This window comes from Lepus europaeus, chromosome 13 (assembly GCF_033115175.1).
Source record: "Lepus europaeus isolate LE1 chromosome 13, mLepTim1.pri, whole genome shotgun sequence".
NCBI classification, from domain to species: Eukaryota; Metazoa; Chordata; class Mammalia; order Lagomorpha; family Leporidae; genus Lepus; species Lepus europaeus.
The window spans coordinates 40,102,224-40,126,694 of record NC_084839.1 but is presented as its reverse complement, the minus strand read 5'-3'; the positions used below and the strand labels follow the sequence as shown (position 1 = coordinate 40,126,694).

Genomic DNA, 24,471 nt, shown 5'->3' with positions numbered 1-24,471 from the left:
TAGTTATTGTGGACATTTGGGGAGTGAACCAGCAGATGGAAGATTTCACTCTCTCTCTCTCGGCCTTTCAAATAAATAATAAAATTCTAAAAAAAAAAAAATAGAAATACATACCTTTGGTGGAAAGAGCTTTTCATATACTTTTTTCCACAGTTCCATTGGTGAATGGGCATGAAACTGGCCAATGTCATTATCAGGAACAGGAGGAGACCCTAACAATTGGAAATTTTACTTGAAATGATGGAAATGATTAAATCATTACCAACTCTATCAATATAACAGATAACACTTACAAAAGTACAAATCTAAGATCACTCATTTTCCCTCTCCCTAATACTAATCCCTATGCAGCTTAGCAAGACACTGGGGCAGATGCCAGTATTAGGAGAAGAGGGAGCAAGGGGTAATGAGTAAATTGTAATCGTCATTGTCCATGCTCTATTCCTACAACCATAACTATACCTAGGTCTACAGCCCATGAACAACAATCTCAGTTGCTGGTGTTCACCTTAGAAACCCACATGTATGTGTTAAGGATTTCATACTGCAGTATCACTTAAACTAGTGAAATTTATCACAATAATAATTTCAATAGACAGTGAACTAGATTACTATGCGTAGCCATGCTTTGGACTCTACCCAACAATTAAAATAAAAAATTTATATGTAGCATCAATAATACTGAATTAAAAAGGCAAATTTAAAATTGGTATAGACTGACAAAATTATGTTAAAGTAAACAACTTGTTCTGTATCACTTACATCCGTATGTAAATGTACAGAAATTTGTCTGCCAAGAGACATACCAACCTGGCTCCTTACATGTGCTATTTTAACTTTTTACAGAGAGGAAGTATTTACATATTGCTTTAAAACAATTCAACTTGAAAAATTTGGAAATGTGACACCATTTTTTGACAATTTTCAATTGATAATCTGAGATTTTTCATGTTTTCTATTTCTAAAATCTGTGTTCACCAAAAACAGTTTCACTATAAATCTTCCAGGACCTCCTTACTACTTCAGTTGGAAGGCACTGGTACACTCCATTGATCTTATTCAGCTTTGCCAAGTTACTTTGTGTGTGTGTGTGTATAATATGTTCTACAAAATGTTTTCACTTTCATAGGTTCATGGACAAGGGTACTTCAAAAAGCTCACAGGAAGGGCCAGTGCTGTGGCACAGAGGGTAAAGCCGCCGCCTGCAGTGCCGGCATCCCATATGGGCGCCGGTTCAAGACCTGGCTGCTTCACTTCCGATCCAGCATCTCTGCTATGATCTGGGAAAGCAGTAGAAGATGGCCCAAGTCTTTGGGCCCCTGCATCCATGTGGGAGACCTGGAATAGGCTCCTGGCTCCTGGCTTCGGATTGACGCAGCTCCGGCCGTTGTGGCCATTTGGGGAGTGAGCCAGTGGATGGAAGACCTCTCTCTCTCTCTCTCTCTCTCCCTCTCCCTCTCCTTCTCTGTGTAACTGTGACTTTCAAGTAAAATAAATAAATCTTAAAAAAAAAAAAAAAAGCTCATAGGATAAATGGAACAAAAGGTAAGTTGAAGTGGTGTTGGCTCAGTGGTAAAAATGAGTCTTGGGGCTGGCACCACGGCTCACTTGGCTAATCCTCTGCCTGTGGCGCCAGTACCCCAGGTTCTAGTCCCGGTTGGGGCACCAGTTCTGTTCCAGCTGCCCCTCTTCCAGTCCAACTCTCTGCTGTGGCCTGGGAGTGCAGTGGAGGATGACCCAAGTGCTTGGGCCCTGCACCCACACGGGAGACCAGGAGAAGCACCTGGCTCCTGGCTTTGGATCGGCGCAGCATGCCAGCTGTAGCAGCCATTTGGGGGGTGAACCAACAGAAAAGGAAGACCTCTCTCTCTCTCTCTCTCTCTCTCTCTCTCTCTCTCTCTCTCTTTCTCTATCTAGCTCTGCCTGTCAAAAAAAAAAAAAAAAAGATTCTGGGATGCTCTCATCCCATATCAGAGTGCCTCGTTTGGACTACTGGGTCTGCTTCTGAGTCCAGCCCCTGCTAATGTGCTTCCTGGGAGGCAGAAAGTGATGGGGAGAGTAGCTAGGTCTCTGTCTCAAGTGGGAGACCTGGGCTCCCGGCCATTGCAGACACTTGTAGAGTGAGTCAGCAGATGAAGATTTCTCTCTCTCTTTCTCCCTGCCTTTCAAATAAGTAAAGAGAAATAAAAAAGTTTAATAGACAAGTACATCTGGTTTTGAAAACCACGCATAGCTTTTTCAGAATACACATTTTCCATGAACTCTTTGAAGACCCTGTGTATGTACCACCATGGTCACTGCAGACACGAACCAGGATCTCCTGTGCTGTTGGCCACTTTCCTGCCCCTTTCACCGACTTCCCCATCCATTGTCCTTTCCTACCCATTGACAACTACTAATCGGCCTGCTATTTCTAAAATTTCTAAAATTTTGTATAAGTAGCATCACATTGTATGTAAATTTTTCTGATTGGCTTTCCCTCCAGCTAGCATGATTTACTGGAGATTAATCTAAGTGTGTGTATCAATAGTTTGTTCTTTTTTATTGCTAATTAGAATTCCATGGAATGGATGTACCATAGTTTGTTTAGCCATTTTCCTGTGGAACAACTTCTGGGTTACTTCTAGTTTTGTACTATCACAAATAAGCCTGCTAGAAATACTTACATGCATAATTTTGTGTGAATATAAGTTTTTACTCTGGCATAAATACCCAGTAGTAAAAATTCCTAGGTTATATGATAGTTGCATTTTCAGTTTGAGAAGAAATAGTTAAACTTTTCTAGAGCAGGTGTACCATTTTACATTCCCACTAGGATTGGAGGAGTGATTTGGTTTCCCTGCATCGTCACCAGTATCTGGTGGTGCCATTATCTTAACTATTTTCATAAGAGCAGTAATATATCATTATAGTTTCAATTTGCATTTCACCAGTAGCTAACAATATCAAACACCTTATCATGTGCTTATCATTTTTATGTCCTTTTAAGGGAAATATCTGCCCAGGTCTTATGCCCATTTTGTAGCTGGGTTGCTTCTTTTACTGCTGATTTCTTTATATAGTCTAAATACTAGTTCTTTGTCAGATATGTAGTTTGAAAGTATTTTCTCCTAGACTGTAGCATCTCTTTTCATCCTCTTCAAAATGGGCTTTCACAGGGCAAAGTTTTACACTTTGGTGAGGTTTAAGCTTCATGATTTTTAAATTTAGTGATTATTAACTCCTTTCTGACCTTCAACTGTTCACATAGGCAAAAAAATTTCCATCATCTTTACTATCGGTACAGTGATTCTCACTTAAATTGTTAGCACTAATAAAAATAAGGCTCCATGCCATTCATGAAGCAAAACCACCTTTGCTCCTTTTATTTCAACTCAATTTATAATCTCATTACAAAGATTTCTACATTTGGAGTAAAGTCCCCTTCAGCTTGTAGCAGCATTGGAAGATGAGAAATACAAAGGAGAGCAACTGCCTATTCGATGTTAAAATAAACCATGCTACTTCTAAAGCATGAAGATTTGCTAGGCCCAAAGATCTTCACAATGAGAACAGCTTCTGTGTGGAGATAAAGGGATTCATATATAAACTTTTAAAGTTCCTTGTGATTCAGAAGCCTCTAGAAACTATGAGTTTAGAAAACATATTTCAATAGATGAAGTAAGCTGTTTTAATAATGAAAAATTAAGGCATACCTAATTGAGATAATCCCATTCTTTTTGGTTTATTCTATTACTCCAATCTCCTATTTTATTATTGCCTATAAAATGTGACTTTGAATTTCCTGACCACTCTATGCTTCTGGTTTCTTTTAATCTCAAGGAACAAAAATTTTAAAGTACTTGGAAATTAGTGAGGGAAAGAAAACACGCACAATTTTTTAGTGCAGTAAGTCTCTTCTGTCAATGTGAGGCATGTTGCATGAACACTGGGTATACACATAAATGCATATGGAACAGCAATGATAATGAAACCAGAAACGATAATATGTTGGAGATGAAGTGAACACAGAGTAGGATAAAATCAATAAGCAATTAAAAAAAGATTGAACAATCTTAATAAGTTCACCAACCTATTTGACTTAAAGAATCCAATCCTGCTGTGATAAACAGTGGTTTATTCTGGTCCACACATATTGATTTGCTACATGGAGAAGAAAAAAGATTCTAATTTAGTTTAACAGTCGAATATGCTGCCACACTCTCTGGTAAACATCTAGCCACTGATGAAAGCATTGCCCTAAAAGAATGAGCAAATATTAATTTAAGTGATTCTAAAAATTAAAGTACATTATAATAAAGGTTTCACAGGGAGAAAAAGTGACAGACCCATATTACCTTAAATCAAAACTGAGAGAGAGTAAAGCTAAGAAAGATATTAAAATTTCTAATTCTACTTCAAATCAATATTAAGAAAGTAATAATAGGGAAAAGATGCTCAAACTGGGGGGAAAAGAAATTAGAAAATGTATGTAATAATATCATTTTGTTCTAGTATTCAAACAATATGAGAAGCAGGAGATAATATAAAATTATTCCTTTTAAGAACAGTCAACTGATAGCATTTTCCTGGTGAGAACAAAAATCAGATTGAGACAAACATTGCAAGAAAACAAAATGATAAACAAATATTTTACCTTTTGTCAATGCCAAATGCCAACTGGTTGATAACTCCACGTATTTTTAGTAACAGAGCTTCTGATTTACTGGTGAACTTAAAAAAAGTCAAAAAGAATAAATTATGTGCTCTGTTTTCCAATCACAGAAACAGGTAAAATAAGCATGGTTTCGAATGAGTAGATGCAGAGAGAATTACGATTTATTTGCCCAACAAATACTTATGCCTGAAAAGGCAAAACAAAACCTGAATAAAGAAATCTTTATAACTTAAACTCCTTCTTCATGAGTACCTTATGGGAAAAGGGCTTGCATTTATGTACTAATCATTTCAGCTACTCAAAGGGGTCACAATCAAAGAATTTATCATTCTTGTCAAAGAATTTATATATGTGTGTGTGTGTATGATGCATATGTATGTGTGTAAACATATTCTAATAACAGTCTAAAAGAAAAATTTCCAAAATGCAATTGGGTTGCTTAGAAAACAAGAGGCATACAGCAAAAATAACTTTTACATCCAAGGGCATAGTGCTGCCTTCAAAGCAATCAATGTTTAGAGTTAGAGACATGTCCAACAATACTGACACTCACTTAAAATGATTTTTTAAACTTCTCTTTTATATTGCTTTTGGAGATTGAATGCTCTCAGTGGTAATATACAACTAGGACTACCATAATCAGAACATTTAAAGGAGGTGGGTACTATTAATAAAAAAATTGTGACATCAGGACTTATCCTACAAATGAGGACTTACCCTACAAATATCCTAAGTCTAAATTTTATTTTTAGAGATACCAAAAGTCATTCAGAGACAAATCAGAATGACTAAAACACAGGAAAACTGCGGGGAAAAAAATCCTTGAAGAGTAACGAAATGTAATTATGAAGCAAAGATATCAATTTTCTGGTTCCAGTGGTAATTCCACAAAACAAGCTTTATTCTGGATTAAGAATAGGCTCCCAGGCAAAGTATTCAAAGGAAAACCCTGATGTAAATATATAAGATCCAACACATTTATTTAAAATAAAACATTGAAATAAATTTAATGCTTCTACTGGGATGTTTAAAAGTATACATAGGAAACTCTAATTCTTAAAATACAACTCCTCTGTTTAACTGTCTTGTATGTCCTTTATGGAGAGGAAAAGAGCTACCTGCAAATGCATATACAATAATGTAGGGCTTGAGAACATAAGATGTTTTCTAACCCAACTCTTCTGTCACTGCATCAATTGCCTCTGAAGCATCCTCACAAACAGCTATAGACCTTCTGCTTAAGGAAACTCAATGCCTGCAACTCATTATCTCCCAGAGTAACTCATTCCATTTTCAGATAATGGTAGTTCCAGGATCCCCCGCAGATAACCAAATCGGCTGATGTTCAAATCCCTGTATAAAATGGTGTAGTATTTACATATAACCAATATACACAACCTCCAGTATACTTTACATCATCTCTAGAGCATTCATCATACCTAACATAATATAAATGCTATGTAAACAGTTGTATACCAGATTATTTAGGGAATAGTTACAAGAAAAAAAAGTCTATGTGCTTAATACAGACACAATTATTTTTTTTCAAGTATTTTTGATCCATGGTGATTGAATTACGGGTGTAGAACCCACTGATACAGTGTGGATTATATTAAAAAGTTATCTTATTTTGAGTAAATATTCCCTATTAATTCTTTTTCTTTTTTAGAGATTTATTTAATTGAAAGGTAGAGTTACAGAAAGAGAGGGGAAGACAGAGAGAGACAGGTCTTCTATCTGCTGATTCACTCTCCAAATGGCTATAATGACTAGGTCTAGGCCAGGCCAAAGCTAGGAGTCAGGAGCTTCTTCCACAGGTACAGGGCTCCAAGAAACTGGGCCACCCTCTGTTGCTTTCCCAGGCACATTAGCAGGGAGCTGGATTGGAAGTGGAGCAGCTGGGTCTTGAACTGGTGCCCATACGGGATGCTGGCACTACAGGCGGCAGCTTAACCCAAAGCACCACAGCGCTGGCCGATTCTTTTTTCTTGACTTAGGAAAACAAAAAATGGTACTGAAAAAGAATTGCTATCATGGAATCTTGCAAAGCAGTACCCAACTTTATTTGAATGTGTATAATAACAGAAGGAAGTTAAACTGAAAGACAGGTTTTTTTGTTTGTTTGTTTTGTTTTTTTACAGGCAGAGTGGATAGTGAGAGAGACAGAGAGAAAGGTCTTCCTTTTTGCCGTTGGTTCACCCTCCAATGGCCGCTGCGACTGGCACATCTCGCTGATCCGAAGCCAGGAGCCAGGTGCTTCTCCTGGTCTCCCATGCGGGTGCAGGGCCCAAGCACTTGGGCCATCCTCCACTGCCTTCCCAGGCTACAGCAGAGAGCTGGCCTGGAAGAGGGGCAACCAGGATAGAACCCGGCGCCCCAACCGGGACTAGAACCCGGTGTGCCGGCGCCGCAAGGCAGAGGATTAGCCTGTTAAGCCACGGCGCTGGCCAAGACAGGGTTTTATTACCTTTGGCTATACTCTTCTTCGTATAAAGAAAGGCCTTATGATGGTCCAAAACTGCCCCAGTAATTCAACCCCTGTTCCCTTGGGCTTACCACAAGCTGAGAAGCTCTTCTTAAATGCTTTCCACGATCCCTATCTTCTAGGGTCTTCTGGGCCGTGGTTAATTCCAGGTGGCTGTGGAGTAGGTTGATCTGATTGCATCTAAATGCGTACCTGTATACCGCCTGTATACGACACTGAACCATGACTAACCATCAGGTGTGATCTGCTCCTAAAGACAGGGAGACCGGCATTGTGGTGCAGCAGGTTAAGCTGCAGCTGGCAACATTGTCATGCCATACAGGAACCCCAATTCAGGGCCCAGCTGCTCTGTTTCTGATCCAGCTCCCAGCTAATGTGCCTGGGAAGACAGCAGACGATGGCTCACGTGCTTGGACCCCTCCTGAGCACATGGGAGACCTTGATGGAGTTCCAGGCTTCTGGCTTTGATCTGGCCCAGCCCCAACCATAATAAATCAGTGGGTGGAAGATTTCTTTCTCTGTTTCTCCCTCTCTTACTGTCATTCTGCCTTTCAAGAAAATAAAACAAATCTTAAAAAAAAAAAAAAAAAAAAGCTAGGGATTTCCTTTTGCTAACTTTAGCCAGAATTAAATGTGAGGTTTTATCTAGTGGCAAAATTAAGGAACTGAGAGCTCGCTCTCTCTCAGTGCTCTGGATGAGTCATTCACTCTAAATTCCGTATGTCTTTGCCAAATAGTAAAGAAGATTTTCCAAAGTACTCTGTCAACCTAATATGAAATTAAATACATTTCAAACACAAAAGGTCATGATTTTTAAAAAAAATATTTATTTTATTTATTTGAGAGGCAGAGCAACAGACAGTGAAAGGAAGAAACAGAGAGAAAGGTCTTCCTTCCATTGGTTTACTCTCCAAATAGCTGCAACGGTGGGAGCTGTGCTGATCTGAAGCCAGGAGCCAAGAGTTTCCTCCAGGTCTCCCATGTGGACTTGGGCCATCTTCCCAGGCCACAGCAGAGAGCTGGACTGGAAGAGGAGCAGTCGGAACTAGAATCGGCACCCATATGGGATGCCAGTGCCACATGCTGGAGGATTAAACTACTGCACCACAATGCCTAACCCAAAAGGTCATTATTTTTAAGAAAATACATAATAAAATGCATTTGGAATGTTCTGAGAAGTCTAATAATTAAATACATGTTATATATTTTGCTTTCCGTCATAATGTTCTAGCCATGAAGGCAAGGGGCTAGATGTGGTATCTCTGAGAACAGTGATTTGAAGGAAAAGACAGACCATGAAATAATTAAGGAAATCATAAATAAATAAAGAGCTAATTGAGGGGCCGGCACTGTGGTGTAGCAGGTAAAGCCACTGCCTGCAGTGCCGGCATCCCATCTAGGCTCCAGTTCAAGTCCTGGTTGCTCCACTTCCGATCCAGCTCTCTGCTATGGCCTGGGAAAGCAGTGAAAGATGGCCCCAGTGCTTGGGTCCTTGCACCCATGTGGGAGACCTGGAAGAAGCTCCTGGCTCCTGGCTTCAGATCTGTGCAGCTCTGGCCATTGCAGCCATCTGGAGGGTGAACCAGCGGATGGAAGACACCCCTACACGCACCTCTCTGCCTCTCCATATCTCTGCTTTTCAAATAAATAAATAAACCTTTTTTCTTAAAGAGCTAATTTATCTCTTTAAGCTTGATTGAGGTTTATGGATATAAGCAATTTAAAGCTTTTGACCAAAGAAAGGGGAGGCCATCCAGCTAAGACGTCTCTGGGAGTGGGAAAGGCCAGAAGGGGGCAGTGTTCTCTAGTGAAGAATTCATCAATGTGCATTTTGATACTCTTCACTCAAGTACAAGGAACAGGAAATACACAAACCATTAATGATGCTCCGTAATAATGTGCAACAAATCGAAGTGTCTTGCATATTACTTTTCTCTTCTCAGAGTCAAAATCCTGTAGAAAATGTTGTTAAAAAGAAAGAAAAACAAGTTGAGAGAATGAGAAATCTATAGCAGGAAGATGCAAATTATTAAAAGTAGAAACTGTTTCTTAATTTTAAGGCCAGCTCTGAGGAGTGGGATTCTATTCCTTCCTATCTATTTCTATAGGGAGTTGAGCAACGGCTGCAGCCTCCTACAGCTATAGCTATCAGATCTTTTTTCTTTAAGCACTGAGCTCAACAGAGTTTAGATTTAAGCCCACACTTTATAGTATAGAATACCCCGAGGATTCTCTGACAAGCAAAGATAAGAAGAAACTAATTTTCTTCTTTCTTCAATTTACAAGTTGGGAAGTAAGTCCTATCCCTCAGTGACTAGCTGAAGATTCATTTTCTAAATCTTCTACCTTATCTTCATTCTAACTACCGTATTTACTTTCTTCTACCTTATCTTCATTCTAACTACCGTATTTACTTCCTTTAGTTATTTTCTCTGTCCCAACTCTATCTTCTTTTCTAAAATCTTTAAGATGTGCGATTCTTTAATCTCTCTCTCTCAAGAGTTATTTTCTTATTTCATCATTATTTTGGTACCTCTCTCATAAAATATATTCATGCAGGTACAACTAACTCAGCCAGAAGTAGAAGAGCTTACCTGGAAAATATCATATTTACTTCCAATGATGACCAGAGGTATTGGAAATGGGTCAATTAATTCACGATCCTGTTAACAAATGTAATATTTTGTTTATTGCTATGTGCTTGGCAATTTCTACTTCCAAAATTACATCATTTTTATTAGCTTCTTAAATGTTGACTTTTGTTTGATATGGAATTTGTTCCAGTATTAATTTCCACTTACTAAGCTGTATTTCATAAGTCTAAGACTAGAAATGACAAATCTCAAATTAAATGTGATATTTATATTTTTCCTTTTTCTGTTTTTTATTTCCTTACACAATATAATCTTCCTATTTTTCAGTGTGTTTGTTATTTTATTCTAACTGCTTATTGCAATAGCATTTAAGCTGCATAGATTTGTCTTGTTCTAACCTGACCTGTGTAAAACACATTCATATAAACTCAGGACAATCTAAAATGCTACTCTTTGTTTTCTAGATGAAAATATTCATGATTGTATTTAAAGAACTTGTATTACTATCACAGCAACTTTGTAATTTAATTAGTCATCAGATGATCAAAAGATACTGAGTATGAGAGACACTAAATGAATGTGAAACACAGTGATGGTGAAAGCTGTTAAAACTCTATTCTTGGGGTCAATGCTGTGGCATAGTGGGTAAAGTCGCTGCCTGCAGTGCCAGCACCCCATATGGGCACCGGTTTGAGTCCCAGCTACTCAACTTTTGATCCAATTCTCTGATACAGCTTGGGAAAGCAGTAAAAGATGGCCCAAGTCACTGGGCCCCAGCACCTGTGTAGGAGACCCAGAAGTTCTTGGCTCCTGGTTTCGGGTCGGCACAGCTCCCGATCTGTGGCTATCTGGGGAGTGAAGCAGTGGATGGAAGACCTCTCTCTCTCTCTCTCTCTCTGCCTCTGCCTTTCAAATAAATAAATAAATAAATCTTTCTTTTTTAAATCCTTTATTCCTTGCTTAAATGTGTGGCTTAATCTAGTCCTTGCCAGGTGACTTTCGTACAGTCTGTTTTTTTATGTTCGATCTACAAAGATCGTAAAATCAATATCAAGCTACTATTTTAAAACTCTCTTTCTTTTGATGGGTGTGATGTGCCAAACAAGCACAGCAGATGTCTAACAAGAAGACAGAAGACATCCTTTTTCTTGTTTTGCTCTTACAGAGGTTTCAGTAAATTGCTATAATTTTCCAGTGAACAGGTTCATCTACATCAAATGAATTCCAAGTCATGCATAAAAATCTGCAAAAGTTGTTTGTGATGTTATCTGAAGTATGTACGGGGCTAAAGAGCCCAAGAATAGTCCCAACAGCCACTCACTGGATGGTCCTTCTGCATGTTGCTCCAAATCTTCTGTCTCATTTCAGAAGCTGCTTTAGAATTCACCTTTCCCAACTTCATTATCACTTTATCCACATGGCTTTTTGTGGCTTGCAACAGGTTTTCCATGGTGGGCCAAAGGTCATTTGGTTTTGATAGATCCAAAACAAGAACAATAGAAAATGTCCTAAAGAAATAAAGACACCTTTCAAAAATGACTCAGAATAATTACCATTTTGAAATATGAGTATACTGAAACTTACATAAGAATATCAACATTATACATTAAGAAAAAATAGCATTATTCTAAGATAACAACAAAAATACCAAAGTGATAACCTTGTTTATCCCAATGTTTTTCTCTAGTGACATTTAAGTGTTATAATCCATAGTGGTTTTGGCACTGAATATAATCCAGTTCAAACAGAAAGGTGCAAGCAGTTGGTGCAACATCATATTTAGATCCAATTTAACTGTTTGCTTCAAAGAACCGAAACAAAAATAGTAGGACTAGCAGTGATAACACAACAGACAGTGAAGGAGGAAGAAATAGATTTACTGGTGTACTTTGTAAGAGAAGCACCACTTACTTTATTCAGTCTTCACAACAACACTGCTAGAAGATGTTATGATGATGATCTTATGGCTTGGGTCCAAGGCACACATTTATATAAAGAGCAAAGTCTTACAGTCTCAAAGTAACATGTCTGTATGTTATACCATTTTGTCTCTTGGAAAATATGCCCTTGAACACCAGACATACACTACTGCCATCATCACATGAATTTTTATTTCTTCATGCATATCAAACTTAAATATAAACTCAGCCACAAAAAACAACCTATTTAAAAAACGGACAAAGCACCCAATAGACAGTTCACCAAAGAAGATACATAGATGGTCAATAAGCACATGACATCACTAATAGTGAAATGTAAAACAAAACCATAATGAAATATCACATCCATTTGGATAGCTACTGTTAAAAAAAAAAAACCTAGGAAATATAAAGTGTTGGAGAGAATACAGAGCAACTGGAACACCTGCACATTGCTGGTGGGAATGTAAAATGGTACAGCTGGCAATGGAAAACTGTGGCAATTTCTCAGAAAAATTAATCACAGAATTACCACACGACCTAGAAATTCTCCTTCTGGGTCTATGCCCAAAAGAATGGAAAGCAGAAATTTGAACATATATTTGTATATCAATACTTGCAGCAACATTATTCACAACAGTCAAAGGATCGAAACAATCCAAACATCCAGCAGTGAATAAACTGAGTAAATAAAATATGGCATGCACATACAGTAGTATATACATATGTTCAGTCTTGTAAATAAAGAAAAATCTGAAATGGTTAGTGCAATAGATCAATAACAAAAGGGTAAATACTATATGATTTCATTTACAGGAGGGACTAGAGGCAAATTCATATTCGGCAAAGTTTTCAAGTACCTTTGTATAATTCTATGAAGTTATTTCAAAGATAAACATATCTAACAGCATCTACCAATATTATTCTCTCAAGTTGCTGGGCTTTGTACAACACAAGGAAATTATGTGTCAAACTAATTCCAGCTAAAAAAAATGCTCTGAGATTGGCAACTATACTAACAGTGCAATGTTTTCCATGAATTCTTTTACCACTCAGCAACCTATTTTGGACCTAGGCCTATGGCTCCCTTTCCAACGTTAAGCATAACCCTGACCCCCTCTCCTACAGCAGGCTGCAGCTGTCCTAGAGCTCCAGGGAAAGGAAGGCCAAGACCGCACAAGGCGAGGTATGAAGGAAGCCGGGGGAAGAGCTGGTTTCCTGCTGAACCCAGCTTTTCTACAAGCCTGTCAGGCCCAGCTGGTCCCAAGTCTAGAGAAGAGGGAAGGGAGATCGCAGCAAGTCAGGGCCACAGCAAGAGCCAACTCAAAACTCAGGTGAGAGCGGCCTCGGTGTTCCACCCTCTCAGCCTCTGCCCACACTAGACAGCAGCTCCAGTTCCTTCAGGTGTTCCCTGCCCGTGCTGTCTCTTCTCAGCCATGCCACCATGAACCACCCTAACTCCAAGGCAACTCTGCTTGTCTCCATAAAAGAAATCAAATGGAGGCCAGCGCCGTGGCTCACTAGGCTAATCCTCCACCTTGCGGCGCCAGCACACTGGGTTCTAGTCCTGGTCGGGGCGCCGGATTCTGTTCCGGTTGCCCCTCTTCCAGGCCAGCTCTCTGCTATGGCCCGGGAGTGCAGTGGAGGATGGCCCAAGTGCTTGGGCCCTGCACCTGCATGGGAGACCAGGAGAAGCACCTGGCTCCTGGCTTCGGATCAGCACGATGCGCTGGCCGCAGTGCACCGGCCGTGGCGGCCATTGGAGGGTGAACCAACAGTAAAGGAAGACCTTTCTCTCTGTCTCTCTCTCTCACTGTCCACTCTGCCTGACCAAAAAAAAAAAAAAAAAAAAAGGCCGGCGCCGTGGCTCAGTAGGCTAATCCTCCGCCTTGCGGCACCGGCACACCAGGTTCTAGTCCCAGTCGGGGCACCGATCCTGTCCCGGTTGCCCCTCTTCCAGGCCAGCTCTCTGCTATGGCCAGGGAGTGCAGTGGAGGATGGCCCAGGTGCTTGGGCCCTGCACCCCATGGGAGACCAGGAGAAACACCTGGCTCTTGCCATCGGAACAGCGCGGTGCGCCGGCTGCAGCGCACCTACCGCGGCAGCCATTGGAGGGTGAACCAACGGCAAAAGGAAGACCTTTCTCTCTCTCTCTCTCTCTCTCTCTCTCTCTCTCACTGTCCACTCTGCCTGTCAAAAAAAATAAAAATAAATAAATAAATAAAAAATAAATTAAAAAAAAAGAAATTAAATGGAAAACCAGACAGCTATAAAATGTCATGTTCTGAAAAATCATGAGAAAAGGTGGAAGTGGCTACATGTATGAAAGCAAGATATAAATGTGTACATAAAACATCCAAAATCCATACCAAGTATATTCACAAACACTGAAAAGACGGAAACACTCTGACATATTAATAGTGGTTATTTCGTATGTGATTCTGGATGCTCTTACTTTCTTTGTACCTTTCAGCATTTCCCAAAATTTTCTAAATGAGTATACATTACTTTCTAATATGAGAAAGTAAATTATATTTTACTGAAAAGAAAAAGAATTATTGGGTGAATCATTATATGTATCCAGTCAGTTATAGAAAAATAGTTGTCCTGTTAACAATAAATAATTCTATTCTCTACGCATCTTAATAACAAATAATGGCCAATGCTTGTATATTTGGGCCAGGCAGTAGCAACGGTTTGTGTCAAACTCTGACAAGAATAAGATATTTCAGATTTAACACTTTTGCTTTTTTCTTGGCTAAGACCGGTACCCAGCAGCATTGTGAAAATTGTCACAATTTTCCACATCTAATTTGGCCAATATGTGGGAGTCTTCTCAGGAAAACACCACCAAAGGGTTATGAGGTTTCCCCAGGTTCTGTTTCTTTAAGGTCATCAAATAGAGACATTTTCACTTCTCCAACAGATAGTCTTCCTTTGGAGGAAGCCTTGGCAGTATTATTAGTATGAAATTAAAAAACGTAATATGCAGCTGAAGAAAAAACTCAGAGCTGAATTATCTCACACTGAGATGGATATTGGAAAGAACTAAGCTTCGCAAATTTATTGTTGCCAAATGAATTCATTGCCCAAGTGCTATTTGACATTTGTTTGTTTGCAGGCTTGCAAAATACATTACTAGTGGGAACGCCAGCTATCTTATTTCAGCACAGGCTACAACTTAGTTTTTTTCAAAATCTCTTTGAAAGCATTATAGTTTTAACACTTAGAAAGGAAGTGAGTCTCTACTTCTTCAGCAACATAAAACTGTCCCCTGAAATTCTGACTCACAAAAGCCCACTCATATTCATACTCATCCCGTGGACACTACTGGGTACCTACTGCCCTTCTCAGAGCTGGCTTGCTTATCACTTACCGTAAGGTGTCACTTGTGATTGGTATGCTGATTAAATCCAATAAAGAGGTTCCTCCACCCAGTTCCCAAAAGTGAGCAATATCTTTGGGCTGAAAAACAGGTTTTTAAATATATAATAAAAGTTCTGAATTCCAAGGACTTCTTTTTTAAAGTTATTTATTTGGGAGACAGAGTGACTGAGATAGAGAGAGCTCCCATCAGCAAACTCCCCAAATGCCTGCAATGGCCAGAACTGGGATGGGCTGAAGCCAGGAGCTGAGAATTCAATCCAAGTCTTCCACGCAGGTGGCAAGAACCAAACTATCTGCACCATCACCGCTGCCACCCAGGGTCTACATTAGTAAGAAGCTGGAGTCAGGAGCTGGAGCCAGGTGTCAAACTCAGGTTCTCTGATGCAGGATGCAGGCACCCCAACCAGCAGCTTAGCCACTAGGCCAAACACCCAGATTGAATTCCTGGCTCCTTGCTTTGGCCTGGCCCAGTTCCAGTTATTTCAGGCATTTGGGGAGTGAACCAGTGAATGGGAGATCTCTGTCCATTTCTCTCTCTTTCTTCAAGCAAATGAACAGAAACATAGTCTTTTTTTTTTTTTTTTTTTGACAGGCAGAGTGGATAGTGAGAGAAAGAGACAGAGAGAAAGGTCTTCCTTTTTGCCGTTGGTTCACCCTCCAATGGCTGCTGCGGCCGGTGCATCTGCGGCTGGCACATCTCGCTGATCCGAAGCCAGGAGCCAGGTGCTTCTCCTGGTCTCCCATGCGGGTGCAGGGCCCAAGCACTTGGGCCATCCTCCACTGCCTTCCCGGGCCACAGCAGAGAGCTGGCCTGGAAGAGGGGCAACCGGGATAGAATCTGGCGCCCCGACCGGGACTAGAACCCGGTATGCCAGCACCGCAAGGCGGAGGATTAGCCTGTTAAGCCACGGCACCGGCCTAGAAACATATTCTTAAAGAAGCTTTCTTTTCTCTAGCCCACTCTTCAAAATGCACCAGTGCATCTATTCCAGAACAAAGAGAGAGCCAGCGCCGCGGCTCAGTAGGCTAATCCTCCGCCTTGCGGCACTGGCACACTGGGTTCTAGTCCCGGTCGGGGCACCGATCCTGTCCCGGTTGCCCCTCTTCCAGGCCAGCTCTCTGCTGTGGCCAGGGAGTGAGGTGGAGGATGGCCCAAGTGTTTGGGCTCTGCACCACATGGGAGACCAGGATAAGCACCTGGTTCCTGCCATCGGAACAGCGCAGTGCGCCGGCCGCAGCGCGCCTACCGCGGCGGCCATTGGAGGGTGAACCAACGGCAAAAAGGAAGACCTTTCCCTCTACTGTCCACTCTGCCTGTCAAAAAAAAAAAAAAACAAACAAACAAAAAAAAAACAAAGAGGAAACATTAAGAATACATAGTCTATATATTTGCACAAATGTCAATTCTACCAATACCTTAACAGAAGATATAAACAATTCCCCTAATTTTATAAATATCACATTTAGCATACATTTAAACAAATTTTAAATAGAATTAACATGCTGAACAAATTTGGGGTTGAAAGCATTTATAATACTAATTATAGATAAAACAGCTGAATTTGCATTCTGACTTAGGATGAAAGAAACTCACAAAATGAATCAGACACACAGAAAAGGCATGAGGACGGGGATGACCCGGTGGCAGTCCCAGTGGTAGGTGAAGATCACTTGAGGCAAAGTATGAGCAACATCCATGCCTAATTCCCATGGGGAACCTGACAGGCTACCAGACAGGCTGCCAGGCAGACTAAATGAGTGCTTCTCTTTTTATAGGACTCTTAAAATGGGTTGACGGGGCTAGGCAGCCAAGTAGTCTGCAAATAAGACTATTCCATGAGAACTTCCCAGACAGCTAGTTAAAGCATCCCTGCTCTCCCCTAGACACTGAGGAGCCAACAAAGTGCTTTTATTTAGAACTCTTAGGGAACATCTGAGAAAGACATGATGTTTCCAGAAATAATATGGCAAAGTCTTACTTGATAATAAAAAGTCTAGAGAAAAAAAAAGGTGGAAAATGGTCACATGGATTTTTATAAATTTGCTACTATAAGCCTGAAAGTGACAGTCATTACAGTGAATTGTATTTTTTTTTTTTAATTTACTTGAAAGAGTTACAGAGAGAGAGATAGAGACAGAGAAAGAATCTTCCATCTACTGGTTCACTACCTAGATGGCCACCAACAGCCACTGCCGGGCCAGGCCAAAGCTAGGAGCCCGGAGCTTCATCCAGGTCTCCTATGTGAGTGGCAGTGGCCCAAGCACTTGGGCCATCTTCCATTGCTTTTCCCATGCCATTAGCAAGGAGCTGGTTCAGATGTAGAGAAGCCAAGACATGAAGCTTGCACCCATGTGGGATGCCAGCATTTTAGGTGGAGAGAGAGAGAGACAGAGAGAAAGGTCTTCCTTTGCCATTGGTTCACCCTCCAAAGGTCGCTGTGGCTGGTGTACCGCACTGATCCGAAGCCAGGAGCCAGGTGCTTCTCCTGGTCTCCCATGCGGGTGCAGGGCCCAAGCACTTTGGCCATCTTCTGCTGCTTTCCCAGGCCATAACAGAGAGCTGGATCAGAAGTAGAGCAGCTAGGACTCAAACCGGTACCTATACGGGATGCGGGCACTGCAGGCAGGGGCTTTAACCTGCTGCGCCACAGCACCAGCCCCATCATACTGTTCTTTGGCCTAGTTATACTAATAGTGATAATGTAACTTTTTTTTCAACTGAGAACAATTTTGTTACTGTCTCTCTAAAAATCTGAAGAGAGTACCTGACTCTTGGCATTGGCCTGACCTGGAAGAAGCTCCTGGCTCCAGATCAGCTTAGCTCTGGCTGTTGGGGTCATTTGGGGAGTGAACAAGCAAATGGAAGACCTCTCTCTCTCTCTCTGCCTCTACCTCTCTCTGTAACTCTTTCAAATAAATAAAATAATTTTTTAATAAAAAAAAGAACTGTACGATAAAGTTACAAAGGATTCTTATTCTTTTATTTTTAGACATAACAAATGAGTAGGCTGAGCTATTTTCAGTTGATTGGATTTACATCTGCTGAAATACATTTGAAGTTTAAGTCCATAGAACTCTGAAGATATAACTGGATATGTTCAGTGATGGTCAGTAAGATAGAAAATGTAAGACAAAGTCAGCATCATTACTTTCCCAGCTATGGGCAGAGCAGTAACACTTAAAAAGACACTCACTGTGTTGTGCCCCTTTGCTCTTCGTCCGTAGGTGTATTCCAAAGCCAAGGTTGGTTTTGGTGGCTCATCCCTGTTCAATAAAGGCAGAAAGTCTTACCATGGTGGATGGTATTAGTTTCTTTTGTTACCTTACCCAAATTATTTTTGCTTCCTCTTAATAATTTTAACCTGTTAGCTGGGAATTCACCAGTGTAATAGCATTGAGGTAAACATGAAAAAGATTTTACATATTAAAAAAACAAGCTTTCAAAAACACCATCTTGGTGGATTTTAGTGGTAGCTGCAGAGGTGATGCTACAGCGTGGATGCGGTAGCCCTTACAGGCCTGTGGGGGCCAGTGGAGAAGGTGATGGGGCTAGCATTGCACTGCCCCTAGCAGCACAAGTTTGCCACATGCAGACCGTATGGGAAGTGCTGACATCAGGTTTATGCCCAGTCTTGACTGGGGATCTGGGAACTTTAAGACTGTCAATGGAAGGGAACACTAATGGACACTTCAATACAGTTTTCAATCTTAAATCATAGCTCAAACTTGGGCATCATTTAGCTTCGAGAGTTATAAACAAATTACATAAGCAAGTGCAAAAAGTCAACAAATGATTTGGAAAATATTAAAATGATTAGATGAATTATACTATAACTTATGCTATTTGGTGATCAGTTTTATGGTCTATATTTTAAATTTTTTATGGTAAAACACATAAGCTATGTATTTTCAACAATTTTTAGTGTACAAATATAGTACTACATATATTCACACTGTTGTACAACTAATCTCTGGAACTCTTTCATTTGCAAAACTGAAACTCCATACCGATTAAGCAACTCCCTCTTTTCCTCTCCACATAGTCCCTGGTAACCATCATTGTATTTTCTCTTTCTATGAGTTTAATTCCTCCAGAACCTCATGTAAGTGGAATCATACAGTATTTATCTTTTTGTGTCTAGCTTATTTCACTTGGCATAATGGTCTTAAGATTCATCCACGTTGTAGCATCTATGTAAGGATTTTGTTCTTTTTTAAGGCTGAATAATAATAATGGTATATATCTCTTTTGAAACTGGAGAACACAAAGAAATTATTTTTTAAAAGATTTGTTTATTTTATTTGAAAGGCAAAGTTAGAGAGAGAAAGGAAGAGAGACAGATCTTCCATCTGCTGGTTCACCCCCAAATGGTCACAATGGCTGGATCTTGGCAAGACTGAAGCCAGGAGCCAGGAGCCAGGAGCTTCCTCCAGGTCTCTCACGTGGGTGCAGGGGCTCAAGCACTTGGGCCGTCTTCACTGCCTTCCCACGTGCATTAGCAGGGAGCTGAATCTGAAGTGGAGCAGCTGGGAGTAAAATCCGTGCCCACATAGGATACTGGTGTCGCAGGCAGCAGCTTAACCTGCTATTCCACAGCACTGGCCCCAAAATGAAATGATTTTTAAATCTGTGATTCATATGTTTATTAAATCTTTTGACTTTCATTCTTGCATATGCCTTTTTTGATACATATATTATATTTGGTTAGATTTCCCAAAAGATGGAAATTTTCTTTTATGAATCAAAATGTTGTTTTTTGGGACAAAATTTAGAAACTCTGATATTTAACCCACAATTTGGAAAGTTTTTCTGAGTAGACTATCAAGGAATTAGAATTAATATTTTTCAACTCAATGTAGTATTTTGTAGTATTTATCCTAAGCTAACATTGTATTAGATAGTCTGTTTATAATAAGAAACATTTAAGTGGGGGATGGCGTTGTGGCTCAGTGGGTTAAAGCCTTGGCGTGAAGTGCCAGCATCCCATATGGGCACCAGTTCTGGTCCTGGCTGCTCCTCTTCCGATCCAGCTCTCTGCTGTGGCCTTGGAAAGCAGTGGAAGATGGCCCAAGTCCTTGGGATCCTGCACCCACTTGGGAGACCCAGAAGAAGCTCCTGGCTCCTGGCTTCAGATCAGCGCAGCTCCGGCCGTTGTGGCCAATTGGGGAGTGGACCAGTGGATGGAAGACCTCTCTCTCTCTGTCTCTCTCTCTGCCTTTCCTCTCTATGTGTAGCTCTGACTTTCAAATAAATAAAATCTTTTTTAAAAAAGAAAGAAACATTTAAGTGTGGCTATGAGAGACAGAGAGATGATACAGGTGTCACTATGGATAGTTAGGTCTCCTCAGAGACAATTTCACAGGGGAAAGGAATTACACAAATCCAAGATTCCATTATTTGTATTCTCTAATAATATTTTTCAAATGAGTAATGTTTCTTTGACCTTAAGACCAAATCCCACTTCTTTTGATGTTTTTGGAGAAGTTATAAGAAATGTCCATTAGCATGAAGGGAACAGAGAAATATCTTCCAAAACTGATAAAAGACCTTCCTTGACAACTTCCTGCAACATGTATCAGTCATGATCCTAAATCTTAATCTGATGGCATGCTTCTATAGTCAAGAAGTATGCAAGGCCGGCGCCGCGGCTCACTAGGCTAATCCTCCGCCTTGCGGCACCGGCACACCGGGTTCTAGTCCTGGTTGGGGCGCCGGATTCTGTCCCGGTTGCCCCTCTTCCAGGCCAGCTCTCTGCTGTGGCCCAGGAGTGCAGTGGAGGATAGCCCAAGTGCTTGGGCCCTGCACCCCATGGGAGACCAGGAGAAGCACCTGGCTCCTGCCATCGGATCAGTGCGCTGCGCCGGCCGCAGCGCGCCTACTGCGGCGGCCATTGGAGGGTGAACAAAGGAAAAAGGGCAAAAGGAAGACCTTTCTCTCTGTCTCTCTCTCACTGTCCACTCTGCCTGTCAAAAAAAAAAAAAAAAAAAGTTTAAAAAAAAAAGAAGTATGCAGATAAGAAAAATTAAAAAATGGCAAAATGTCCAGTTTGAGGACTAATCCTTCATACCTCTGCACAATTTAGAAATTATAATTGATGCTCAAATAATCATGAATTAGGTAGAATAAAAAGAATTTAATATAGCAAAGTAGCACAGCCAATATGATGGGAAGTACTACTGTAGGCTGGAAAATCTAGCACTAATCTCATATAATTTTTTGGTTAGTTAGTTTTACCTTTAAATGAAAACTTAAAGGTTACACTAAGGATTCACTAAGGAATATTTAATATTCATTAACTATTTTGTTTGGGTCTCAGAATCGTTCACCTGTTATCTGTCTTTTAGAATCTAACTTGCCCTAAAACAACTAGGGTAACCATGAATGCAGTCTAAAGGTTAACATAATACTTACCTGTCAAGACACCTTAGAATAATAGTAGTCTTTCCCTGGAAATTCAGAAAGAAAGAACACTGTGTTAATGTCATCCATATGTAAAATTTTAGTATTGTTCATAATTATGGTTCAAAATTTATCACTTGAATGATAAATTACCTGGAAACTGAAAACTAGAAACTTTCAGAATTCTTCTAAAGTTTGATAAGTGGGAAAAGTTAACTGTCAACTTTCCATCACAGTGTAACTACACTGCTATTATTATAATTATAAAGTCCCACAGATGACAAATATTAGCAAATCCTACCTCACTGTAATGGTCAACTTGGCAGCTGTCTTAAAATTTCTCTACTCATTAATGCTAATTACTGGTTAAGCTCCTGATGAGTGTCTTCTAAGATGCTTTCATTTCAATTGTTGAGGTGGAAATAAAGAAAAAAGATTACATACAAATAAAGGACATGCTGCAAATATGTTCAAAGTAGGCTTTTCAGATACTGGGTTACAGTAATAGGTTTGTGTTAATTCTGGAGGATGTACCTACTACAAGTTTCTTTTTAGGATTTGAGAAATACTGATTCTGGCCCCATCTCTGCTGGTAACAATGAAACTCAACCTCACACTAGTAAGGAGCAGCTCAGGGTTTAAATCATTATTTAAATAGTAAATGTCTTGAAAAACATGATCCTTCGCAAACAAACAGATAAAACAGGAACAGCAGGGAAAGCTCTACTGAAGGAAATCTTTGGATTTTAAGGAAAATAATTTGGAAAACTCTAAACTGCCAAACACAGATCATTTTACTCTATTTTCTTTTCTAAAACACCCACAACTTTTGAGGCTGGTGTTGTGGCTTAGTGGGTTAGGCTGCTTGTGACAGCAACATTCCATATGGGTTCTGGTTTGAGAAATCCCAGCTCCTGGCTCCTGGCTTCAGCCTGGCCCAGCCCTGGCTGTTGAAGCCATCCTGGGAGTGAACCAGCCGATGGAGGATTGATCTCTCTCTTTCTCCCTCTCTTTCTGTAACTCTGACTTTCAAAATGAATAAATAGGCTGGCGCCATGGCTCAATAGGCTAATCCTCTGCCTGTGGCGCCGGCACCCTGGGTTCTAGTCCCGGTTGGGGTGCCGGATTCTGTCCCAGTTGCCCCTCTTCCAGTCCAGCTCTCTGCTGTGGCCTGGGAGTGCAGTGGAGGGTGGCCCAGGTCCTTGGGCCCTGCACCCTTATGGGAGACCAGGAGGAAGCACCTGGCTCCTGGCTTCAGATCAGCACAATGCGCTGGCTGTAGCGGCCACTTGGGGGGTGAACCAGCGGAAAAAGGAAGACCTTTCTCTCTCTAACTCTGCCTGTCAAAAAATAAAATTAAAAAAATGAATAAATAAATCTTTAAAAACCTATTATTTGTGTAATACGAACAAACTGAATGAATTTCTTTGTAATGAGACGTATAAATAAATCACCGAAATTATATAAATAATGTATATTATAGTATGTTTATTGGATGGTGTGTTAACTAACTGAAAAACTAAAAACCACCTAAATGTCCCCAAACAGGAGTCTGGCTAAATTAATTATGGTAACCCATTTAATCAAATAATATGCAGATATTAGAAATGACAATGTGGGGCTGGTGTTGTGGTGTATTGGGTTAAGCCACGTCCTGCAAGGCTGGCATCCCATATGAGCACTGGTTCGAGTACTGGCTGCTTCACTTCCATTCCAGCTCCCTGCTAATGTGCCTGGGAAAGCAGTGGAAGATGGCCCGAATACTTGGGTCCCTGCTACCCATGTGGTAGACCCCGAGGAAGCTCCCGGCTCCTAGCTTCAGGCTGGCCCAGCCACTACTGTTGCAGCCACCTGGGGCATGAACCAGGGGATGGAAGATCTCTCCTTCTGACACTCTCCTTTCAAGTAAATAAAAATAAGTCTTTTAAAAAAATGATAACATAGAAATATACTTTCATGGTAAGATGTTTATAATAGATTTGCATGGCTATTTCTAAATAAAAATATCTTTTCATACCTTCTTGAGGTATCTACACACACAAATCCAGAGGGACATAACTACGTTAACAGCAACTGCTTCTGACTGATGGATTTGCAGGTAATTTTTAAAGAAATCAGGATTTTCTTTTTTTTAAGATGAAAGTATTCTCTCTATTAGTGATAAAGCTAACACCGGAGAATGCTGCTCTGCATTACTGGACCTGAACAACGTGGCTGCAGTGGCAGAGGAGCAGCGCTATATTGGTGGAAAGAAATGTCCCGTCTCCGAAATCAGGAGCATACGCATCACTGTTTTGCTCTCCTGAGCCACATCTTCTGCAGCCATTTCTTCCATTAATCCCTTAGGTGCTTATAACTTTCAAATCTATAAATTCTTGCCATTTTTTCAGCTTCCTTCTGAATATTTCTTAATTCCACAGGTACTGTAACCACAAAATGCCCAAAATGAGACTATTCATCCATATCTACACTTCTCCTTACTTTATACTCTTCTGTGCTTCCCACCTCTAAAATTATACTATGTACCAATTTCCAAAAGCTATAAATCCTAATGATCCTAGATTTTCCTACATCCAATCTGTCTCCTAGTTTCTTCCAAATAAGATTCCTCTTCCACTGTTGCTACTTGAAGCCCACTTCTTAAACATTTTTATACTGTTGACTAAATAGTCTGGTTAAAAAATGAAAGTTTATTCAGCTAGTTAAACTGAGGCTTTAACCTCAGAAACAACCAGGCATTTGTCTTGAATCAGCTGTTCCACGAGCCTGAGTTTGGTTACAGGTTTTATACTCTGCTGAGTAAGTACACTGAAGAAGGTTAAAAAAGACAGATACACGTGTGGTTATAAATCACATTGAAAACTGAGGAAGGATACCTCATTGAAAATTAAAGAACAACTGCTAATATCAAACGAATGGACTAGGGATTACTGATTTTGTTTTCCCAAAGAAATCTTTTATTTAATGAGTACAAATTTTATAAGTACAACTTTAGGAATATAGTGATTCTTTCCTCCATACTTGCCCTC

The 24,471-nt window shown here is 40.3% G+C and overlaps 1 protein-coding gene across 2 annotated transcripts in view; it reads right to left on the bottom strand.

Annotated features, from left to right (window-relative positions):
• DYNC2LI1 (dynein cytoplasmic 2 light intermediate chain 1) overlaps nucleotides 1–24,471 on the bottom strand; it is a 67,992-nt gene that overhangs the window by 35,559 nt on the left and 7,962 nt on the right. For both annotated transcript variants that reach the window (XR_009867796.1, XM_062209359.1), the window contains exons 3-11: nucleotides 21,455–21,489; nucleotides 18,237–18,306; nucleotides 15,032–15,120; nucleotides 11,058–11,244; nucleotides 9,737–9,805; nucleotides 9,018–9,095; nucleotides 4,637–4,713; nucleotides 4,073–4,143; nucleotides 115–212 (exon numbers count right to left, since the gene is read on the bottom strand). Coding sequence is in view for 1 of the 2 variants with exons in the window: in XM_062209359.1 (XP_062065343.1) it covers nucleotides 115–212; nucleotides 4,073–4,143; nucleotides 4,637–4,713; nucleotides 9,018–9,095; nucleotides 9,737–9,805; nucleotides 11,058–11,244; nucleotides 15,032–15,120; nucleotides 18,237–18,306; nucleotides 21,455–21,489 (774 nt within the window). In the remaining variant the exon portion in view is untranslated. The remainder of the gene's footprint in view (nucleotides 1–114; nucleotides 213–4,072; nucleotides 4,144–4,636; nucleotides 4,714–9,017; nucleotides 9,096–9,736; nucleotides 9,806–11,057; nucleotides 11,245–15,031; nucleotides 15,121–18,236; nucleotides 18,307–21,454; nucleotides 21,490–24,471) is intronic.